At 38.2% G+C, this 20020-nt stretch overlaps 1 protein-coding gene across 1 annotated transcript; it reads left to right on the top strand.

The window, feature by feature from the left end:
* Nucleotides 1-13817: 13817 nt before the first annotated feature.
* On the top strand, nt 13818-14942 carry LOC134146912 (neuropeptide Y receptor type 6-like). Its single transcript, XM_062587534.1, has one exon. The coding sequence runs from the start codon at nt 13818-13820 to the stop codon at nt 14940-14942; it is 1125 nt and encodes a 374-aa protein (XP_062443518.1).
* Nucleotides 14943-20020: the final 5078 nt, after the last annotated feature.

Raw genomic sequence — 20020 nt, 5'->3', positions numbered from 1 at the left:
CCCTTTTAGCCGCCGTGAACTGGGCCCGGCCGTTGCCACCCGGGCGCGGGGCCGCTGGGGCCGGGCGGGAACCGCCTGACGGGAACGGGCACCCGGCGCGGACGGCGCTGCCTTACCTTCTGCGTGCACGCTTTGCCAGCCCAAGCGCTTCACCCTCATTCCCCTTGGATGGTCCACTTTTTTTTTTCTTTTCCCAGCTTTCAGGCAACGTGGAAAGCGTATTTCTATGCGTGGGGGTGACCCCCCCTCTTCAGATTTTTTTCCCTGTTCCCTTTTAATCTGTTCCCATCTATTCCCTCTCCGCAGCCAGCTGGCTCTTTCCTCTTCTGTGTTCATTCTTGCTTCTCTTTCCAACATGCTACCAGTCCCTGTTACCTCCTGCAGCTTCACTCTTGCTTTTCCTACTATGTTTTCTCCTGCATTTTCCAGTCCTCTTTCCACTTCTATCACTGCATCATCTTTTCACCTGTAAATCTCTCCTTAGCTCCAATGGAAGGTATTTTCTAAAATAAACAATTAGAACTCAGGGGTGTGCAAAACCTATGAAACCATTAACATACATTTATTTTTGATGCTTTAGTTTAATGGTACATTATTATACACTGCTAGTTTCAGATAAAAAAAAAAAAAAAAAACATGAGCTGCCCCCTCTTTTACCAAGAACATAAGTGCCTGCACCACAAGGTTTCTGAAACAGATGTTAACCTAGTCCTTTTTTTCGTTTACAGTACTCCCTAGTAATTAATTCTGTTACATAGCCTTCACACATGGTATTCCTTTATAATCACAAGCAACCTCTTCTGTTGTTCTTTCCACTTCATTCCCCCTGTTCCATTTCTGCCCAGGTGCAGATCCAGGAGTGACACCAATACCATTTGGTGTACTGTGTGCTTGGCCACTGAAGCTGCCGCTTGAACATAAACCTCACCCATCAGTGCTCCCTCTCCTGGTGTATCCCCCTCTGCCTTCCCAAAGTGGCCTTCACAGGTACCTGCCAAGTCTGTTTTGAAAGCCTTCAGCAAAGGCAATTTTACAACCTCCTCAGGTAGCTTCTTCCTTTGCTCATTATCCCTACAATGAGATACATGTCTGAGTGTGGACATTAAGACAATCTACTTCTGATAAATAGACCACATATAATCTAACACACTGAAGGTTGCATGCAACCTGCAACACCTCGTGAAGTGTTAGAGCATCCATATATAGATCACTCACCTCACCCTTCCTCTCTGTTAAGTACATGCATATATACTGTGGGGCCTGCTCAGATCACATTACTTCCTCTCCAGTTCGGGAATCTCTCTCCGTTTGCTTTGTTCCTTCCTTTCCATTTCTTTACTTTTTCAGGCACTGGATCCTGAATTGCAGGCCTGTCTTGTCTCATCTCTGGTGATAATTCCATAGACATTTTCAAGATTGTTTTTTTTCAGGATGCTGTTCCCCATGAAATGGTCATTTTACCTCTATCAGTACACCCATTTTATATCCCAGTTCTTAGCTTTCAAAAGCCTGTCTGTGGTGTTCTGTTCTCCACACCTCTATGAACATTGGCACCAAACCTTGCAATCACATCACTGTTGTTGACCTCTCTTCAGCTCAATCACATGTCTCACTACCAGGGGCAAGAGCAGAGACAAACAGCAGTGCTGTGCCTGCTCCCTTGATCAGGGAGACCAATAGAAGTCTTCCCTCCAATTCTGATCCTGGGAGCCTTTACAAAGGTACCCCAAAAGCAAACACTGACTATTCTGGTCCTCCTGACTTGGTGGTTACAGTTTTGTACTGGGTATCATATCAGGATGTAGTTCCTCCGTACTCTAAACTGATCTGTGTTGAGGTTAAAGCATCCTGCCCTCCAGCCTCGTGATCGTGCTTCTTGCTTTACTCTAGCACTGATGCTTGGTGCAATCACGCAGTGATCCACTTAAGAGAACTCAGATAGCCAAAAATAATCTTCCAATGAAAAAAATGCATAGTTTTTAGCTGCCTTAGCTTTCTGAACGAGTTCACTGCATGATCCCATGAGTGCTAGCACTGGCACAAGGGAGGAAGTATAACTGCAACATCCCTGACTTAGATCATCTTAAGATGCTGTGAAAATGCACCCTTGGGGAGTCACAGATATAAGCATAACATTGACCTCAGTCTGAAGCGAGTTAACTACAGCCTCAAGCAAAGTCCAAAAAGGCTGAAGCAAAGGGCTGTAGTGCATTTTTATGAAGTTTTTTAAAAAGAGAACATGCTCATAATGTCCCTGAAATGTTTGTGGTTTAAAAATAAACAAATCATGCTACTCTATTAAAAAAAAATGTTTCTCCCCAGGAGTTGTGTGAAAGTTCCACACAATTACAAGAAATACAAAAATAGATTTTACCTGCCACTCATTGTAAAAATCACGTAGCTCTTCCCAAGATACATTAATGATTTGTTTCATATAGAAAACAACCCATTAGAGTTTTAATAGACCTTCAAAAATTTACAGCAAAAGAGGAAGGAAAATTAAGAGGAGCTTATTAACAGCCTCAACGAATCACGAAGAAAACAGAACGCTTGTTTTCATGGAGAGACAGCCATAAACAAGACAGACAAATAGGCCAAGGAAGAGATCAAAGAAAGAAGTCACTACTAGCATGAGGAAAAGATAAGGGTCTTTAAGAAAGAGGTGACCAAATCAGTAGGCAAAAGCAGTAGCTGACACAGCTCAGATACCATGCAAATGCTTCTTCTTCATTTGCACATTCCACTTCTCTTGAGTGGTTGATTAATGATTGGAAAACAAAAAAGAAAAATATCTTTAAAATATATATATACACATCTCTTTCAGATAGTAAGATCTCCTCTGATATTACAGAAAAACACAACTTCACTTGACCTGTCTGCTCTCCCTTCACAATTGCCTTGTAAGAGACTTCATATAGTTCACGTATTTGCTCTAAATCATGTTCTCAGAATTCGACCCCCACAATCAAAGGGCCAAAGGCATTGTAAATGTACAGCACCCTAACACTTACCATCAAGCTGCTGTGATGCAAGGGGATTCCTAGACAGCTAAGCATCAGTTGTTCCTGCACGTCACACATGGTGTGGATGATCTTCATACCTCCCAGGTCATCTGAACCAGAATGGAGACTCCAGCCAGAGCTCTTGGTTCCTGTAGGAGACATATATTAGATGAGGTATCCCACCATGTGCTGTGTGTGCCAGGCTGCACGCTGTAAGCATTCCTGTGAAGGCTGCTGCTGAAATCTGCTTTTTTTCTTCTAGCTGTGGTGAGCTGTGGCAAACAGGAGATACACAGGTATCTCAACTGAGCAGTGAGAGCTGAGAAACAATGAGTCTCCCACTGTGCATGTGAGAAGTCTGCTAAAATAGACAACATTCCAACAGCTACCACAATTGCCCTACCATTTTATTTTTTTAAATAAATTTTAACTATATATGAGTAAATACATACTTTTGTCTTATGGACTCAAAAGTTCTTAGGCAGAGTTCATTAGAAAGAAATATAAAATCTACCCCCCCTCCCTGGGCAGTAACAGTAGTAAATTGTTTCAATACTGGCAGCAACCTACATACTAAAAAAATCATTTTATATGGAGCTCAAATTTCTAACATAGGCAAACACTCCACCTTTAGTACCACCTAAAGAAGAAGTGCATCTCAAACCAGAGACTTTGGCCAACCATTGCACAAGTAATGCAACATGTTAAATATCTTCACATGGTATTTTAGTTGGTGTTACAGTCTTAGAAGAAAGAAAAAAAAAAAACCCGTTGTTTTCAGGCATTAAAAAAATCCTATTATTCTAGTAGAAAACATACTACCTAGAAACCACAGGAGGGCATCCCAGCTTAAGAGATCATAAACTAGCAGAAGTTGAACAGTCCTTTTCCAGCACTAGACTCCCTATGTTACCATACATTCTTAGTAAAAGCTGATACAAAATAAATCATTAAAGAGATTATTAGACCAATTTTAGTAAATTGCAAAAGAGAGAAACTTCTGTCACATTGTGTAATGGGCTCCATCCTCTAAGACAGGAAAGGAATGTTAAAAGTTTTGGAAAAGAGCATCAGAAGCAACAGAAGGGCATTAAGAATTCAAAAATAGCCCTACAAGTTTTAAAACTTTCAATTACTTAAAACCTCATACAGACACAAAGCCATATCCTTCTAATCTGTTTCAGCCCCTTTAGTTTTTATGAGTGTAGCTAGCTTCCATAATCAACAGGTGTAATCTCAGGCACATTAAAAAAAATTATGAACATCATCTGGGTTTTTTGAGTTTAAGTAAACCCGTTTTGTTGGTACGGCACAGGTTCTACATTTAGGTCTCTTTTCACCTTCCTGTGGACAGAATGCTTATGGAAACCTACTGGGTTCCTTTGTGTATACTGTTTGCAGAATGAGTTGTGCGTTGACATTATGCTCCTCAAAGATTGTAATAAGATCATTTTAATGCATCTTGGCTATATATGGATTTCATCTTGGAATTTTCTAGATGTGCACAGGTGGAAGTGGTCTGCAGTGGAACTCATCATCTCAGTGGCTTCTTAGATCTTCCAGACTGTTATTTCCAAATTCCCTGTGGCCCTTTGGGAAGTAAGAAGAGAGAGTCAAGCATGGATGTCCCAGAGCACTCAGAGATCCACACACATTCAGGCAGGGACTGTTAATCTAATCATGTCAGAGAGATATCATTAGATTTTTAGGAACCCCTCTCCTACCCAAATCAACACAATAGACAAAGAGTAATTTTACAGTTAATAAGAAGAAATTATGATAAAATGTATGCAGCAGAGTTCCAAAGATCAACCCTTGCTTTAGCTATGAGTGTGAAGAACTTAGAAGACATGTGACAACTGTCCTGGAGAGAGCTCTTTTTTTTATATATATATTTTTAGCAAAATATTTATCATCAAATCTGTGGCCTTAACTTTGAGACCATCATGAATTAGCACTGACTGGGACAGGGTTGTCATTGACAAAAAAACTCACTAAAATGCACTAAGACAAGACTAGACAGTCTTTTGCCTACCTAGAGTTTGACCTGACAACCTTCAGGATGAAAATTTCTACCCTGTGAAAATTCAGATGTGTAATAAACTGCAAAATAAAGTATTCTAGTATTCTACAGATAAGAAGTTGACAGAGTAACATAGAGTTGATTTCTTCAAAAAGTAGTATCAACTGCTCATCCCATTGAACAAAATCTTCCCAAGCCCTTTCTAAAGGGAGCATGCTGAAAGAGAGAAACACACCCTTGTAGAACAGGGTGAAGTGGAAAGTCAGAGAATTTAATTTGCATCCTCTTCCCCTTTGGACTTGCATTCCCACTTGTCCTTCAATCCTGCCCACCCTCTCCTCTCTGAAGTTCTACTATTCTTCCATATTTTCCACTATTTTGTAATGACTTCTTTAAAAGTTTATAAAAAGACTGGTCATAATTTGGAGAAATGGGATGAAACTAAGACAGAAAAATACAGTCTGAAAAGTCAGAATAAGTTCCTGAGTATCAAAGAATCTAGCAATGCTGAGAGAGATGTGAAAGGCAGATCTTTTGCTATATCTTAATCCAAGACAGAACAGGATCAAAAGCTTTGCCTAACGAAGATCTGGAGCCAGCAGCAATTTCAGCAGTACGCTGATTGACCGCCATCCCAATCTTTCTTTATGTGTTTTCCAGTTAAATTAAGAACTTACTTGCTTTTTTTCCCCTAGCTATTCCTAGGCTCCTCCATTTCTTGTTCTATGGAAGCTCTATAGGACATTTTTTTTTGTCTTGCCTTTGCATGACTGACATTTAGCTCTCTCTGAAAACAGCAGCAGGAGTTATGCTATAAAGTTCAGTATGTGCCTGCCAGAAATTAGCTGTAAGAGATATCCATGCTATTTAAAGAATTTTAAAATGAGGTGCATAAGAAGCTAGGCATTATAGATCCAAAATAGCAATCTAGAAACAATATTTTTAATTCTGAAAATACAAATTGTTACTACAGTTTGAAATACGCAGAAAAATTACAACATACTGAGGTGAACAGGAAAAATACCTTCTTTTGACCATTTAAGTACTACTTAATTAACATTAAGACAGTAAAATTTTCATTGAATGAAAACAGCAGGATTTGGTGTTCACAGAAGCATTATAAAAAAATTTAGTATGGAGAAAAACAGATAGAAACTATTCTATTACTCTGAAATACAAGAACTATTCAAATAATTCAGTTTTTGGCAGAGATCCTGCTTAGCCAAACTTCAGTTGGTGAAGTTAGAAGGTTACAAAGCCAAATCGGGCTTTGGAAAGTGGAAACAATTATAAAATACAAATTAATGCAATCACACTCCTATTATAATTATTCACATATCTCTTTTTTTTCCGTGAGAACACTGAAAACTTAACTTGGCTGACCCAAAAAATAAAGATGCTAACCTACTCCAGCCAGAGAGCATATCAATCTCCATCTCAATTGTATTCCAGTTGAATAAGGTCCAGAAATCAGCTGAAAGTTCACGGCATGATATAATTCTAAAAATGAATTTGCTATTATAAGTAACTCATTTAAAGTTAAAGCAGATTTTAAAACAGTTGACTTTTTATTCTAGGCATGACCTAATTGAGAGGTAAGGACCAGAATGAAGAATCCAGGATATTGCAAATGCTGTTCTGTAAAACTACACAAAACAAAGGAGTGAAACTTAAACTCCAGCTAGTGTACTTGAGTGACTCCTGTGATAATTCTTTCCAATTAGGAAAAAAAATACTGTATATTATGGATCAGTGTATAGCTGACACATATACATCAATCCTCTAACTGCATGATCTTGAAAAAAAAAAACTACAGTGCACACTTAGTTATTTTCAGAGGTTGATAGTTGGATCAAGTCATAACCTATTTGCTGAATATAGCTTATTAGGGGGTTAATCACTCCATGGAACAGGAAAACTTGAAGGAGTTGGTTTTTTTGCCATCATAGAACATTATCTTTCCTTCCTGACATTAACTTGTGCATCTGCCACCAATAAGCGTGGGGAGGAAGAGCTCCTATTCTTGCTTATTTCTCTGTGCATCTTTTATGTGCTATAAAAGTTGATGCCTATTAGGAAGAAATATTTCAAATCCTTCAGAGGTACTACAGGTCTCTGAACCAGCTCTTAGCTGCATTGGCACCAATTTAAAAAAAAAAAAAAACCCTTTCACCTAGGAACCTGAGAAATCGTGTATATACAACGGACTTCAAGAACGGGGGTGAAACAGCTATCAACAAAGCCTGCAACCACACAAAAGCTTGAAGTGGTCAGCTATCAGCAAAGACCCCTGCTGGTCAAGGAATCGTGTATGCCAAAGCAAAAGACAATCTGTGCCTCAAAGGACTAAAATGCTAGAGAATTTTCCCATCAACAGGCTGTTGCTAACTTTTGCAGATCACTACAACTATATCTGGACTATATCTTAGCTATATCAAACTGGACTTACAGTTTGAAATACTGTTTATTAAGGCCCCTAGAATCACTTACTCTGGGCTTTCATGCTGCCCATGGTCTGCATGCCGTAGCTGGGGAGGCAGAGGAGTAGTATGGTTCTACTGTCGTCAAGATGAGACTGCACTTCATATACACAGAGACAGTTTATTATATGCTGGCTAATTCAGATGATATTGCCCGGAGCTCTGTGCTTGTAATGGTTAATTGCTACCCAGATTAAAGCTGGCTTGGGAACATTTACACAAGCTGAGGTCATGCCACCAGCTGCAGTACAGCTTGGAAATGATGTTCCAGTTGACTTTAATAGGAATATCATACCCGCAGAACTTTCAGGATCAGTCTTTTACTGAAAGAATTCTGATGAGGTGATCATCAGGACAGTGACTGGGATTCAGTACAGGGAGAATCAGTACAGTGATCGGGGGCTGTGGGGGAGAGGGTTGTAAGCTGAGAGAGAAATCCCTCTCCAAACTCCTGAAAATCACCATCAAAACTTCTACAAGTTCCTAAGATATAAATTTACCTTTGAACTGCTCAGGTCCCACAAAGGTGAGGTTACTAAGTTCACACTTGAAATTGGCTCTCATTAGCCAACTGCAGTCTTACCCATAATATTTTTAATTTTTTGTTATCAGATTACATATAAAGTTTGCTTCACACTATTTTCCACCACTTTCATTGAGCAATTTAGATATAATTTGATGGTTTGTATAAAAGTAAATACAATTCTGCTATCCATTAACCTTTTTGGCAAACAAACTCCACAGAGGTTGGCTGAAAACCATTATGAAGACCTTAATCCCTTCATACGAAGCCACGGATTCCATGTAGTACAGAATACCTTTGATGTCAAGCACGAACAGACCAGCTACATTCGCAAGCCTCTGATATCAGATGTGATCTAATTCACAACAGGTTACAATAAAATTAAGCTGAGGAAAGCAGCAGACTGATATAAATGTAAAATCAATGAGATCACACATTGTGCATTTCAGTCTTTCACAGGTGAAAGTTTGCATACGGTGTTATATCAGAAACAGATGCCTATGTAAATAAGCAGCCTGACTTTTGCTTGAAATTTGTAAATGGAATCCAAACACTTAATTTTACTGACTTAGCCTTTATAAACACATAATGATTTGTTCTGATGCATTATCTAGCTCATTTCCGTTTTAAGTCTCGTTTCACTTTCTGGGTTAAGCTACAACCAGAAGCAGAAACTCTAAAGTACTTTGGAAAAGCTTTTTAAATAATATTTTTGACATAATCAAAATCAGCAAGTGCAAGAAATATCTTAGAAAAGTATATTCACATGGCTTGATAATAGTATTCTAGTTAAGATTTCAGAGTTCACAAACCACTCTTAGAATAAAAAGCAAAGGGTTTAAACTAAAGTGAGGGCTATTGAGAGGGAGGCATTAGGAAAATCTTCCTAACACTAAATTAGGCACTAGAATACTTTATCTAGGATTGCCACTGATGTTCAAAGAGCAGGTTAGACAAATACATCAAGAACAGATATAAGTACATTAGAAACAGGATTGGCTGATCTCAATTACTTCCACCCGTATTTTCTATAAATACAATAGCATTACAGTTAATATTTTCAGATAATTAGCTCTAACCTGATACTCTAGGTACAGCACCAGTCTCACTCATCCCAAAAATCCTACTACTTCTCAGAATCATTCCCTCTAAAAACAAAAGCAGTAAGACAGACTCCAGTACTCTCTCAAATGTTTTGTCTGGAAGTTTGCAGCCTCCAATTTATCAGAGAATCTCCATCCCCATCCACTTCTCCTGAGCCTGTCCCCATACAAACACACCCTAACACTGGACAGTTTTCTATTGCCTCCGTGTTTCTCATACTGAAGAGGCACAGGATGGTTCAGCCTGAGAGACTGATTCTGGGGAGTAAAGGGACACAGGCAGGAATTAAGAAATTTAAAAAGCAATGTACCGAACAGCATATTCCTAGAAAAGGCTAGTTATTTTCTTGTCCCATAAGCATCCCCACTAGTTACTTAATAGGCAAATATATTTTTTTTATGAACAAGTGATTATAAAAGGTATGGACTTTTTATTGGAAAAAGAGTAATAATAATAAATTCCCCTTTAGTGCATGCAGGTATAACATGCCATGTTTTTTATATCTCCGCAGTAAAAGCTAAAATACCAAGTTATAGTGGAAATATCATGAACTTCATTACAATAGAGCAAATGATACCACTTAATAGGATGTGCATGCTCTTTCTAAGCAGCTTGTTATAGTATATTTTCATATCTCCCTCAGTTAAAAAAGCAATGAGCCATCTGCAGATGTTTACATGAATGAAATTCAACATAGGTTCTTAGAAAAACATTTGTATTATAGAACAGATAAGATAATTGAAAAAGCAATTGGAAAATGTTGTGTTTGACAGGGCGGAGGGAAGCCACACAGAGAAGGAAAAACCATCCCCATGACTACTGGTCCTCTCCCCTCCCTACTCATTGCTGTTTGCCTCTTCTTGGATTCCAGAGCTTGTTTTATTCCTCCGCAGCCTTTCTACAGACTGGTGGCTTCAGTCACACTTGGAAATTGTGAAACTGTGGTTTGTTTCAGAAGAAGAGAGTTTAAATGTAGCTTCAGCTGCAGATGACTGGTTTGGATTCTTCTATGCACAAAGAAAATGTGTTTGCTGGCTTTATAATTAATTCAAAAAAGGGAAGAGAAAATTTGTTAAGGACTGTGGATATGACTCGAATTTTTCATCAGGTAAGAAGTCAGAGAATGCATAAATCCGAAGGAAGAAGTTACTGAAATATATCTTTTGAAGAATTATTTTATACTGTACATCCGACATTTAAATTTGAATGGAAAGTTTTATCCAGATTGTATCTATGCAATAGTTTGGAATTTAATTAACAGAGGATGCTTTCAACTAAAACATTTATTTGTCATTTTGAAGGGATGGGACTACCTATTTTTAGAATAGGTAAGAAAAAGCTCAGGGAAAGAGCCTTTTAAAACTAATCAGTTTTAGACTATGCTTTTAACTTTCTTTTGCTTTTACATGATTTGGTAATGTTTCTGCCTCTAGAGGAATGAAAGCACTAGGCTAAGTGGATTATAATTTCTTATGATTATATATTGGTAAACTCTTAACTATTTACGAAAGGGAATCTTTTTTAAATGCATGGATTAGGGATTGAAGTAAGTAATACAGACATTAGTTCTCATATTAAGTACTTCAATGCAATTCTGACATCAGCTACAGTCACCGTTCAAGGATGCTCATTCCATTAGTATTTATAAGTCTCAATTCATAAATAGTTTCAAAAATGCCAACATGAATTACAATGTATTTCAACATGCTGCAGTGCATACTAGTGTAGATTATTTTTCTAATACTATGAAAACCTCAGATTTTTAAACAAGACAGGTACAATGGTTTTATTGCCAAGGAAATGTTTAAATTACCTTTCAGAATGACATGTACTAAAGAGTACACCTTTTAGTTTGCAGTACAAAGTGAACAGTGAATGAAATGTCATTCTTTTTTTCAGGAAAAAGAATGACAATGTAGATGATCAGCGTGTCTAAAGCTAATGTGCTGAGTGAACCGATTAGAAGGTTGTTAAAGGGACTTTCCTTACAGGTAGAAAGTGCCAAAGAAGCCCTAAGACCCAAAATGAATTCCTGGAAGAGAACATCCAGCACTCTCTATCAAACCCTGTTGTGCAGCCATGGATAAATAAGCAAGAGTAGCAAATAGTGCATAAAATATTACAAAACTGGCTCAGCCTCATGTCCTCTGAGTCCCCACAGCTTCTCCCGCTTATATAAAAAGCGGGGAAGGGGAGAGCTTGTCTTTGAAGGTATCTTGTTTCCAAGCTAGATCCCTTGCTAACACCTGGTCTTTTCTTAAAGGACAGAGTCAGATCTGTGTGAGGTAGGTGAAGATAGTGGACAGTGCAGAGAGGAAAATCATCCTTGGGATGCCACAGCCAGACTATAGACTCTTACACACCTACAGCTGGCAGCAAGTCATGTCAGCGCAACATTTACCGCTCGTTGCCTCTTGTCCTTGCAGCACACACATCCTTCTGTGTGGTAAATCCAGCCAGGCAATTACTGCTGCTCAAGGAAAGGTAATTTACAGTGCCTTCCAGGAAACATACTGCCTGAAGGTGCTGTTTGCCACTGTCTTCATGCACCCAGCCACATCATCTCTGCCCATGGGTCTGACTACACTAGCTTCAGAATCCCTTCACCTTCTACGGAACTCAGCACAAAGAGGGATTTTGCAAGCTAAGGCACACAGTAGGGTACACAGCTCTCATTCCTGACCTACAAGAATAGGGACACCTGTGAAGGATTACAAAGTCTACCTGAGGCACTAGACTTCCCAGCTTCTACAGTGTGGCTCTGCAAGTTTCTATGCCACTCCCTCAATATAGCTGTTAACAGGGTCAACTGGGTTATTTAGAAAGACTACAAGGCATAATATATGACTTTGAATTTATGTGGCTGATTTGGAACACCAGGGTCATAAACATGCAGTTATTCCTCAATCCAACATGACTGCTCCAGTTGAAAAGTACATTTCTAATCATAATTGGAGTGGTAATAGAGCCTACAAATGCTTTTTTCACAGATTCTTAATTTCAAGCACTCAAACCAACGTCAAGCAAACGTACAGAATAAAGCAGTCCAGGATATAACTTCATCTGAAAAAGTTTTAGTTGGTTGTGGGTAATGAAACAGTTACAAAAGTCATAGGTCTCAGTCTAGCCCCGAGTTTGGTGTTTAATCTTGTGCAAGTCACTGAACACTTTTTATTCCTTGACAATTAAATAACGGCAATCGTTTCTGTAAAAAGGCTGGTAAGTCTTCACAAATTGCACAATGTCTTCACAATGCACAAATTACTCCTATTAATGATATGAGGTACCTCCCCTGTTTTGTGCAGCCTCTGACTTCACTGCTTCTTCATCCCGTTGTTTCCACAGACTCTCACACTACGGTATTTATTACTAGGGGTGAAGAACTGACTTCCTTCCAGCTAATTTCCCTGTAATTCCTATTTCCAAAGGAATTGAGGTGAGTTAAGAGTTATATTTTGAAAGGTGTATATATACAGGGGACATATTTACCTATCTTTCAATTTTAAAAGCAACTCTTACATCCTTTTTTTTTTCTTCCTCTCCTTTCCCAGGTTGGAAATAGCCTCTTTCTGGCCAGAAGGCTGGTGAACCTTTGATTTGGGGTTAACTTTTTAGCTCACTGCTAAATTCAAACCCATCAAGATATTCTGCTGAACCTAATTCTTCCCATTAATATTAGTTTTATAACAACAGGAATGTATTAGTATCAGATTTTTGCTAGACACCTGTATAAGTTAGATCTGAAAGACAAATCAACTCTGCATCTCTACAGTACATATTGCATTTAACCATAGTAAATTTTTTGGTTATCATTTGTCAGACTTCTACAACAATGAACAGTGTGTAGGCAAACAAAAAAACCAACCTCTGGTAACTGTTGATACGGAAATAATTGTCTGGATAACTAAGATGCAATCTCTGTTTGGCTTACATGTTTCTCAAATTAGATGGAGTGATAAGGACATGCCATCTTTAACATATACATATGCAGAAAAGGAAACACCCATAAACATGTCATTCATAAGTGTGTTGAATATCACTTATGCTCAGGCACACACCTTTTTGAATTAAGTCAGAGGGATTTAGTATATTATCTCATTATCACATTGTTGTATAGTTTTAGAGAAAAAAAAATTAAGCGTGATGTCTTCAGTTAGCCATTTGATGGCAGAACCTGATTCTTCATTTTTCTGATAATAAAAAAGCAGCAGACTTATCTCATCAAAATTCATCAAACCTTGCTAAATCTTTGGCTGAGACTAATCTTAAAATATTTTGTCTTGGAAAGCAAAATTTATCCACAATTGATAGAGTCTGTATGAAAATCATCATGTAACTTTAAACAGAGCTGTCACTGCTGTTTCTCATACATCAAGGTCAGTTATTTAAAAGAAATCTATGGTTCTGCAACACTATAGGTGCAGAAAAAGTAGCAACAACCAGATAACTATACAAAAACAAGAATACCATTTGCTTTTCTTTTCAGGATTCTTCATTGTTAGAAGTAATTGTGAAACTTTGAGCAAACCTAATACAAAGACAAAATACAAAGATGGACTGCTATTAATCATAGCCTTGGAAAGCTTCAAGCAAAATATCTTACAAATAGTAAGGGGAGGGACACACAGAGATATACATGCAAAATCTTTACAGCTAAATTTTGTCCATAATTGGAGAGATGCTTCATGATGGATAAAGCTATTCAGCATCCCAGTGAGGTTTTGTCTAACCAAACTATCTCAAACAACAGCTATTCTCAGTTTTTAAACTTCGATACATGTCAACCTTCCTTCCCTGCAGTATTCTTGCTTATTACAGCTTACACTTTAGTTACAATAGTAGGGCTTTTTGGGAATCTTTGTCTGATTATTATAATAAAGAGACAGAAAGAAGCTCAAAATGTTACAAACATCTTGATTGCCAATCTCTCTTTATCGGATGTCTTAATCTGTATCGTGTGCATTCCTGTCACAGTTACATACACCTTAATGGACTACTGGATATTTGGGGAAGCTATGTGTAAAATAAGCTCTTTCATACAAAGCATATCTGTCACAGTCTCCATTTTCTCACTTGTACTGATTGCTATTGAGAGATACCAGTTAATTGTGAACCCACGTGGCTGGAAGCCTAGTATTTCCCATGCGTACTGGGGAATTATTTTCATCTGGGGATTTTCCCTTATAATATCCCTTCCTTTTTTAATATTTCACCAATTAACTGATGAACCTTTCAAACATCTGTCTTCCCATAGTGACTTCTACAAGAACAAAGTTGCTTGCATCGAAGCATGGCCATCAGTTACGGCACGACTGATCTTTACCACTAGCCTGTTGGTTTTCCAGTACTGCTTCCCACTGGGGTTTATTTTTATCTGCTATCTCAAGATATTTGTATGTCTCCGGAGGAGACATGGTAAAATAGATAAGATGAGAGAGAACGTAAGCAGACTAAGTGAAAACAAAAGGATTAATATGATGTTGGTATCAATTGTTGTGACCTTTGCAGCTTGCTGGTTGCCTCTCAATATATTCAATGTTGTTTTTGACTGGAACTATGAAGCCCTAATGAACTGTAATCATAATCTAGCATTTACACTGTGCCACCTCGTGGCAATGATCTCAACTTGTATCAATCCCATCTTTTACGGATTTCTCAACAAAAATTTTCAGAAGGATCTGGTAGTATTAGTTCACCACTGCAGATGCTCAGCATCACAAGAGGAATATGAAAACATTGCCCTTTCAACTCTGCAAACTGATATATCTAAGGGATCTTTAAAATTAAATACTGCCCCTGTGAATATCTAAAATAATCCAGTAGCAGTTTCAAAAATTTTGTTTTTTATTGCAAGTGACCTTATTTTGTAGGTTTTGTTCCTGTTACCACTAAAGTTAAGGCAATTTTTGTTATTTAGCTTAGCGAAAATAGCAGTATGCTTCTAAAAGCACACTGTTAGCAGGTGTTTTATGACTATATTAAAACTCTTGGAAGTAGTTTATTAGTATTAAAGATAAATAGCAACGGATTATCAACAATATTAATATATTACTCCCTTAATCCCCAGTTTTCAGGTCACTGATGTAGTAACTTAGGACGAATAGAAATGTTTCCATCTCAGCCGGTGGTGCAGCTGACCTGCCTAAATGCCTGGCTTTGCCCAGGAAAACCATGAATTCTATGGCACTGCCAACTTCATCAGCCTTTTCACAGACAATTTTCTGTCCTTCTGATTTTTCAGCCCTACATTCTTCCCATCTCAGCTATCTGGTTGTCCTGCACAACAGCTTTTAGGCAGTTTACACTAGGGAAAGCCCCTAAGTTATCCTAAGCCTCCACCAACATCATCTTTTCAGCTCTTGCACATCACTTGCTTTGGTTTAATACCAGTTCAGCTTAGAAATTGTACCTTCACCAGGAAAAAGGCTGGAGTTAGATTTTTTTTCTCAAGTGAGACTAATAAATGGGCCTCATTTGATGCACTGCAGATTGCACCCAGCTTGCCACTCTTCAAGATGAAACATGCACTTACTGTTTCCCTTAATAACACTGTACTCTGCTCCAACTCACCGGTACAGATTTCTTTGTTGTTCTCACCACTAGTCCTTAAAACAGGCCTTTTAGAACCTCCATTATCAAACAAACATGCTATGAGTTCAGAGCAACTCGTTTGTTTCAGCTGCTTGTACAGATTACGGGTTTCTCTTTGAACAGAAAATTAGTTTTGTGCTTTAATTTCAGAAATATCTTTCCCCAAATCGCTGTCCTCGCAAGGCCGTGCCTGAGGCAGATGCAGTTATTTTTGCTGGACTATGTTCGAAAATATTTTTTTTTCCATAATGCAGGGCATGGAAGCCCAAAGATGTAATACTGAAAACAATTTCTCTTAAATTAAAACATATTTAAAATCATTTTCCAACTTAGTTATAAAAAATAACCAGATATATTCTTCATCTACTCTGTAATCCCAGTATAAATAATCAGTTATAATTGTGGCTTAAATAAGATACTTAGAACACCTAAGTCCCACCACTCACAGTCTTAGGAGTCAACTTACTTTCTCTTCTTCAAATTACTCAAATATCACTTCTCTTTAGTGCTAAAGCCTTTATTCTTTTGAGTTCCAACAGCCTGGTTTGTTTCAATACCTGTACGTAAAATTCCTTGTAATTTATTCTCTAATTTTAACAACTTGCTGGTGCAAAACTGAAGCAAAAAGAATTAACATTCAGATTACAACCAGCTCCTTGCAAAATGAAACTTACCTTAAGCACATAAAATTCTCTTGGGCTGGGACTGTCATTCACTGCGTTCATACGGCCCTCCAAAGATTTAGTCAGGTCCTAGTTCTCTTGTTCTGCTTCTACAGCACAAGTGCCAACCGTCAGCACTACCATACCCCCGGGGAGCTTGGCAAGCAGAGCCCTGCCAGCTCTTGCAAATTGGCTTCACTGTTAAGCGCATCCCGATTCACCAATTCACGCTGAGCAATTGTCACCAGGGCCTGATCCCACTATAGTCACAAGGGCAGCGCTACTCACCAGAGTAAGAACGGCAGAATCGGGGACACAGCAGGCAAGGTTCTGAGCAACAGATGTGGATTAGCTGTGACATAATTCAAGGTTTTTTTCTAATTAGGTCAAATATAATGCATGTGAAATAGAGTGCACAGGTAAGCACAACTTAAACACCTGCTTTGTGCATCACAGAGGGGAAAACAGGAGACAGCTAAATATTTAGTAAAAGCTAATGATCAGACTCTTGACAGGATCCTAGGATTAATTATTTCCATTCATTCCAACTCTCAGTCTGGGCTCTCTTTATTTTATTGCTAATATACATCATCTGCTTGTCCAGAGCAACAGGCATTTAACCAGGTATAAAACAGTAATTCATAGCGAACAACGCTGCTGACACAGCATGCGTAATTGGTGGCTGGTACGTGAGCCTGGTGAAGGCAGGTGATGGAGTTTGTTCTCTGTTACACAGGTGCGAATCCAGGGTAACTAAGTGATTAATTATCTCCATCTCACCTCCTTAACTGAGAGCAAATGTGATTCTAAAATTTCACTTCTCTTGGAGATTCCAGTACCCATACAGCAAGCCATTTAACACTGTTAAAAGATCATTCACTGAACAGAATATTTGAGCAAATTATAGTAGCATACCTGCTAAGGGCTAGATTATCAACTAGCTTTCTCGGCGAGTTTAGAACACAAACCTGTCACAGTCTTACTTAAATTTAAATACACTTTTTACAGCATCAGGGCCATGCTTAAAGCAGTTCACAAGCACATGGCATATACTCCAATTCATCAATATTAGACACTATTCATGTCTAATATTGTCATGTTCTTGTCATGTCAAGTATCTCAGGTAGTATTTAGTGTTTGAATCAGGCCCAGCTAAGATTCCCATGAGTGAAGTTAGCCTAAGTGGCTCCCACACTGGTATCCCAGTCCTGTAGGCATGCCCAAGCATACTGAGCTTTATAGCATAGATGGTTTTAAGTATCAGGCCCCAAAGTGAGAAGCAGTGTAAACATATAACTTTTCATGCCAGAAGAGTAAATTTCTAAATACTTCCACTACAAGAATGCAGGTTTACAAAATTCTCTCCAGTTATACATAAGCCAACTTGACAAATACTATGTAGTTTTGCCTTGTTTTCTCTCTTAGCAGTTTTCTGAGATGAGCAAGATTTTGAAATCCTGCAAATGTGTCATTAACAGAACAGCCCCATGTGCAAACCTGAACTTTAAATAAACACAGAGAAAAAGCCTACATATTTAACAGTGCTCTTCATTAGAGCTCAGCAGTTTAAGTACTAGTCATGAGATGAACAGTAGTCAAAATTATATGGTCAGTGAGCCAGCAGAAACTGCTGTCGTTACATCAGAAGGTCAGCAACGCTGACAGGTAGTTTCCCTTTACTGCCTCAGGCCATGAGTGCTAAGTCAGTAAATTTCTGTGACATTTAACAGTTAAACAAACAAAACAAAAAAAGGCTGCTACTGCTTTTTGGACCACCAGTTATCTATTCCTGACACGCTGATCAGAGATAAGCAATCAATTTTCCCAGTCTGGTTCTTGGCGTAAGAGCGTGCTTCATTACCAGCTGGAAGCTCTCTGAGCAGCGAGACTGCTTCAGAATCCAGTGCGAATAAGAACGCGTGCGCCTTGGTTTCTTCTTGCTGTTTCTTCCTTACCCTTTCATTCAAATCAAGCGCTGACACTCCATTTCTGCTCTGAGCAGACTTATCAAGTATCTCTTCTCTTAATGCTGCACTTTGAACAAATCACTGCTCACTGAACAGAGTATCATCCTTGTCTTGAAGATGTCACCCTTCAGGTCCTTGTTACAGGCACTAGCTTCACATGCAGCCTGATCTCTGATTTCCAGCCAAGTCAATAGGAGTTTATCGACTTTAATAGGAACAGGATCAGATACACAGAGAGGTTACTTGTTTTTAATACATGCACATTATGAATTCCAATGCGCTGTGGTAGTGCTAAATTTGTAGCTGTGAAATATACAATATTCAAAGACTACTCAAATCACAACATTATCCTGACAAATATTGTACGTGTTAGATAATGCTGAGAGATTTGTTTTTCCTTATTTTATTAGTATAGCAACTAAAACCAAGTTGTAACAGTCTTGCTTACTAGAATGTTAAGTTTTGTTACATGATGTAATCTAATGGAGCACTGTCAGCTTCACTGAGGAAGCAGAAACAGAATTAAAAAATCACTGCCTAGACTTTCTTTGTATATTTGGATGGAGTTCTAGTATATCCCTTTTAGCTTTCTATATTTAAAAATCTGCATCAGAGCTTTGTTCAGGTGGGCTGGTCATGTAGACCAGAGCAATGTATTTGTGAACATCCTTGTAAATGAATGTATCCTTGTATGTATTTGTATTTTATGGTTAATTGGTTTAACTGTTAGCACATATAACTTGAGTTAGATATTTGAAAAATGGCATTCATTGTTGGAATGATTCCCCAGACCAGATACTCAGTTGATCACTGACTGTAATTCTGTACATGTGCAAAAGCAGTGCCATCGTTCTGTGCTATTTCAACACTTTGATTCTTCCTATCTACTGGCAAATAAATAGTACCCGGTATAAGACTGCTCTGTTGCCCAGCTGGTAAATATTACTGCTGATAATTTAATAGGACAATTCTCATACAAGCAGTTCTGGAAGCTGGTTTAGCATTTCACATGTTCACTTATTAGATTTAAAAAATCAGGAAAAATTAGTTTTTCACTGCTTCCAGAAGAGACAAGGACTTAAAAACACTGGAAATTTAAATGCTTAACAAGAACTGATGCAAACAGCTAAAGAACTTTCTCAGGGCTCATGCTGTTGACATCATTTTTTGGTGAAGAAGGACAGGCTCATAAAACAAGGAGGTTTCAAGTGAATTCATGCCTCAAGGACACAACAGCTTTTACTATGGTACTTTTTTATTTCTACTCAAATATAATCAACATGTTTGGAATGCTGTTTTCTTAGACTTTTTGCAGATACATTGAATAATCTTTGCAATTTGTCAAAGTGGACTTCTCTGCAACAGCTCAGGAAATCTTATCACAGCACAAACACTGCAAGAGCTCTCTGAGTGCTGCATTGCAGCCTAACTGGTACAAGGTTTTTTCTAAAGTAGCATCTACTACTGCATTTTAATTCATCAATATCTAAATAGGATAAAAATTCTTTGATTTTTCTTGTTTAAGCCAAAATATTCACAGCCTATTTCCCTGCGTTATCAATATTTATTTCTACACACGATAAAAATTGCTGGGATGCAACAACGGCACTAGTTTAAAACAACCAAATATTATTAGGACAGACTTCGGTCTTGAAAATGAGATGTTTT

Source organism: Rhea pennata, chromosome 14, assembly GCF_028389875.1.
Source record: "Rhea pennata isolate bPtePen1 chromosome 14, bPtePen1.pri, whole genome shotgun sequence".
NCBI classification, from domain to species: Eukaryota; Metazoa; Chordata; class Aves; order Rheiformes; family Rheidae; genus Rhea; species Rhea pennata.
Note: the sequence above shows the minus strand (reverse complement) of the source record. Positions and strands in the feature narration are given on the sequence as shown.